The 5283-nt window shown below is 35.6% G+C and overlaps 1 protein-coding gene across 1 annotated transcript; it reads left to right on the top strand.

Moving 5' to 3' along the window:
* The first annotated feature begins 2192 nt into the window (after window positions 1–2192).
* LOC129579593 (uncharacterized) lies at window positions 2193–4492 on the top strand. The gene is given in 5 exon segments (XM_055469746.1): window positions 2193–2857; window positions 2859–3076; window positions 3195–3685; window positions 3768–3822; window positions 3888–4492. Coding segments are annotated over 5 exon segments (1773 nt in total). The 5' UTR covers window positions 2193–2216; the 3' UTR covers window positions 4256–4492.
* The last annotated feature ends 791 nt before the right edge of the window (window positions 4493–5283 follow it).

Raw genomic sequence — 5283 nt, 5'->3', positions numbered from 1 at the left:
GGGTTCAAAATTTAAAAAAAGCAACTGCACCAGGAATATGTCAAATATTAGGAAGCATTCGAAATGCAAATGTCGCACTTTGGATAGATGAATTGTCAATTGATTCAAAAGAATACAGCTCAATTGTGGCTTTGGCTATAGATCGCCATCACAAAGTTTCTCTATATATTAAAGATGCTTATATCGATGTTGAAGACGATGTTTTAGAAGCAAATCTCAATTGGTTGTACATTGAAAGTGGTTGAATATTAAATATACATTCTAGGGGAATATCACGTAATTTTTATTCACAAAACTTATTTCTGTCTCATTTATTTCATTCAAAACCAATAAAATCGATCAGAGCTCTCATTTTGTATATGGTCACGGCCACGGAGGTGTAACGTTACTGACATACAAATGAGCTCATAACATGGCCACTATCATAGATATTTCAGAAGAGTGAAGACAAAAAATGTAGATCGAGTAAGGGGCAACAATAATCGAATCATAAAATGGAACTTTTTTTTTGGTTTTTGTAGAGATATAAGCGTGTGAAAAATACCTAGAAAATTCGCAAGTTTTCATACATTTTTTTAACACCTTCTTATTCTTTTGCACATATTTAGCATAACAAGTACACAGACTGTAGAGTTCCTTGTATTAAATGAATTTTAGTATAATTAGCTAGAATTTATGTCTAACTCTTTCTTGTTATCTATTATGATAGCGGAGTTATGAGCATGTGAAAAACGTCAGTAACGTTACCGTGCGCCGTGATCATATGCCTATATTTCGAGCTATTAGTAGTTGCTATTTATATGCGATCAAAGGGATATTGCAACTTTTTTGACCAGAAAAAACGCCATCTTACGTCGTGCCCGTATATTATTTTACTGTACATTTAGATGGTAGAGCTTGAACAAAAGTTCGACACTATGCATTAACTTGGAAAGAGCTTGATAAACTTGATGAAATACATATATTTTATGGTCGTTGCAATACCCCTATGTATGCGATAGCTGTTGATATTTTGAAATAGCAGCTACCGAGTTCACAGTACAAAATTCCAGATTTGGGAATTCAAATTGAGGCTGATCTGAGCGGAATTTGGCCAAAATAACGCTGAAGGACTTTAATTCCAGAATGTATTGGACCAGGTCAGGACCTGACCTGAAATATAATATTTCAAATCGACTCTAATGTATTGTTTGTGGCAGGAGTTTGTAATTTCCTGTGGTCATGCGATGTTGCTAGTAGCTATCGTGTTACATATTTAACATAATCTTACGACGGGCGTCCGACGAGCATGTGCATCATCTGTGTAAACAAACCAAAAAGAATCGTTGTACGCCGTTCCGTAGTCAATTCCAAAGGCCAACTAATGCAGTTGCTCTTCTGTGCTGATTGAATTTTATGATGCCGTAGATTTGAATTTAATTACCTTGATAAAGTAATGCGTACGAACTGCAAGTCGCAAGAATCTCCACCGAATGAGATACAAACAAGACCGCAGATCGTCGCTTCGCTCCGCTCTGCATCCTTGAAGCTTGTAAATTTAAGGGGTTTAATTAATTTGATGTTTCTCATCACAAGTTTAAGTTAAAAATCATTTTAATATTGTCAAAAATAATTAAATAAATTTATATGATGATATTGTATTCTTCACTTATGCGTTTTATGTACATCCAATGTGAATAATCATCGTACATTATTTCACATTGGTAACGAAAAAAGTGTGAAATTTTTTTTAGTTATCTCAAAAATGAATTACATGAACATGATTTTATTTCATTTTTTCAATTAGGCGTAATTCCTTCATTTCAAATAAAAAATATGGATATTGGAATGAATTAATTTACGGTCCAAAAAATGGCCTGAAGACTCTTAAAATATTCTTGGGAGAAAAAAAAAGACCGCAGTTCTTGAGTTTTTTGTTACTTAATCTATTTTGTTGTTTCACAACAAACTATCTTTTGGCGCACTACATTTAATGTATTTCATCAAAGTAACATTGAAGTAATAATTTATTTGCAAAATGAATTACAAGATCTTGGTTTTATTTCTTTTTTGAAATATACTGCCTTTGGTTTAAATTAAATAAAAAATATGAGCATAAAATTCAAATTCACCATAATTCGTTTCATCACTCAAAAAGTATCTAGAAAAAAAAAGCAGATTAGTAGCTCTACATTTAATGTAGATTTCTGCCGCCAACAATAATTCTTCATCTGTTGATGCGACCTCTAATCGGCAGATTTGATGAGATTAAAATCGTGACTTTGTGCACATTGGCACTGGTTTATACGACGCCATGGGACAACTACATTATCTATTACAAAGCATGGTGGTATCGCAAAGACGCTGTTATCGGCACCATTGGCTATGTACCGATTGAAGAATACTGCTTTTTCATCATACAAACCATTCTAACCGCATTTTGGACAACGTTTTGCTCACGCTGGACGTTGAATTCGCTTTATTTGCAACATTCCGATCGTGTCAATTTCTATACGATACGATACACAACGATAACCATTTTGCTGGTATTGATGATCACGGGATGGACGTATGCAATACCAGCAACAAAAACATTTTACATGGGTTCGATTGCATGGTGGACACTGCTCGTTGTCATTGTTCTATGGTACATGTGTGGACCGTATGCCATCAAACGATATCGAGAAACATTAATCAGTATCCTCGTGCCATCGCTCTACCTATGCTATGTGGATTTGATAGCGTTGCGTGCACAAGTTTGGCATATCAATGAAGCGACAAGCCTAGAAATTTTCCTCGTCGACGATTTACCACTCGAAGAAATTACATTTTTCTTCATGACCAACATTATCGTTGCGATGGGCTCACATGCTTTCGAAGGCTGTCATTGATACATTTTTCCGAGAACCATTCCCCGTTGGATCGAATATTAGCGCGAAAAAACGATTCTTCGGGTACATTGAAATGCTCATCGGAGGGCCGGTGTGCAATGAACAATACTTCGATACCACCGTAATCACCGATATAAAAACATGTATCGCTATTCTTGACAAAGCATCGAAATCGTTTAGTTTGGCTGCCAATTGCTTCCCAAATGGTGAATATTTGACTCTTTTTATAAACACATTCTTTTCATGATAGAAAAATGTATATTTTGAACTTTTTCTTCCCTTTTTTTCAACTTTTTAATGCAAACAATGCGTCATCCATTCCAGATATTAAGCAAGACCTAACAATACTGTATGCATTTTGTCGCGTAACGGACGATATGGTTGACAATGAACATTCGGTTGAATTGAAGAAAGAGCGAGTACGTGTGATTTTGGAATTTTTGGATCAATTGTTCTCGAATCGAAAAATAAAATCAGAGTATTGCTGGAAAACCACCAGTTCGGATCCAAAGATCGATTGGAAGCATTTCGAAAAGCAATTGACCAAAGAGCAACTTTCATCGTTCCGTGCCATTGCACGCATTGCGTACTATATGCCACAGGAGCCATTCTATGAGTTGGTCGAAGGTTACAAATGGGACATTGACGGTCGTGCTGTGCTCCATGAAAATGACTTGATTGAATACTCAAAGTATGTGGCAAGTAGCGTTGCTACACTCTGCACATTTGTATTTTGTCATAAAAGCTATAAATGGCCTGATTTGATGGGTCCAAAATGCCGCTCGATGCTTGAGAACGCGAGAAAAATGGGTTTGGTTAGTTTGATCACTACTTTATAGCATGTATCGGTTTCATTACACCTGTAACGCTGTAACTCTGTTTTTTTCAATGTTTTAGGTGCTTCAAATTTGCAACATCAGCCGTGATATTATTATTGACAGCGAAACACTGGGTAAATACGATAGACAAACATTTTTTGTTCAGCTTTTTTTTAACAATGTTATTGTTGACTTTCAGGCCGTTGCTACATACCAAATAATTACTTCAAAAGTGATGAACTGAAGTATTTAGTCGACGAACGAAGTCCGCATAAGATTCCGAATGGACAGTTGAAACAGTTCGCCGAAAAGATGCTCGATATTGCTGACAATCTAGCTAATGAAGCAACGGGCGCAATCAATTTACTGCCGGACGAATGTCAACGCGCAGTTTTAACGGCACTGGAAATCTACCAAGGCATTGGCAAACTTATCCGAAGCAATTCGCATTACGCGCGCCGAACTTTCTTGCCAAAATTCGACAAAATTCGAATCGTGTTCAAGTGTATGTATTTCACATCGATGGCATCACTGTACGAGCGCAACACCAAGCAATCGGCATTGTAACATTAAGAAGGAATGCAGCAATGACGTGCATCAATTAGTTGTCGCTGATAACAGATAATTGTCATAGACAAACTGTAGTCGTCGTGGCAAACAAGAAAGCCAAACAAATAATTTAAAAAAACGAAATACAAAATACAATACCAATTCAATTATTAGAGAGTAGCTGATAAAGTCGACCAATCGCATTGTATAACATTAAAATTAATGTGAATAAAACCAAAATTAAATACAAAACGAGTTCTCATCTAACTTTCATTGATTCATTAAAATATGATGATATTCCTATTCGGGATTATTCACCACACACGGTTCAATATTTACGAACATTTCCTTTCATTTAAGCTCAACCTAATTTTTTCGTTGAAATGTTTGAAGCAAGCACGTGGACGTAACGAATATACATATTTGGCGCATGCATTACTCACTCTCGCGATTTGACAATGAAAAACATGTAAGGGGAAATTCATGGAGAAATAACTCTGCGACTATAAACCGACTGAATATTTCCCTACATACGCGTTATACATTATCTAATATCCGACATTTTTCACCCCGCGCATGCCCGATTACTATCAAAGAGACAAAGGAACAATCATTGGGAATTTTTAGTAAATGTCAAATGCACACAATATTTTCGCTCTATTTTGGAAGTGTACGTACATTGTAATCGTGAAGAAAATTTTTAAAAATAAATGAATAAAGCATTCTGAATATTTTCAACTAATCACGTCAACACTAACATTTTTGAATCAATTGAATTTGAGACCAAAGAGAAACTGTGAAATAATTTCAACATGGTTGAAAAGAAATGTAAGTAAGCAATCGACAGTCCGTCTCTGCTACAAAGTATTGTTGTTTTTAACAAATTCAAATACTATTTGAGTAATACAAGTATATTACAATGTATTTTCGAAGTTCCATATAAGATCTATGGTAGATATAACGGGTAGTTTACTTATTTTTCAGCAAGAAAAAAGGCCGTCAATCCAACCGAACAATCGGAAACGAACCGAATTGCATTAGCTGGT

This window comes from Sitodiplosis mosellana, unplaced genomic scaffold, assembly GCF_009176505.1.
Source record: "Sitodiplosis mosellana isolate CC-2019 unplaced genomic scaffold, AAFC_SMos_1.0 Smas_scaffold_6264, whole genome shotgun sequence".
Classification (NCBI taxonomy): domain Eukaryota; kingdom Metazoa; phylum Arthropoda; class Insecta; order Diptera; family Cecidomyiidae; genus Sitodiplosis; species Sitodiplosis mosellana.
This window is presented reverse-complemented; position numbering and strand designations above follow the sequence as displayed.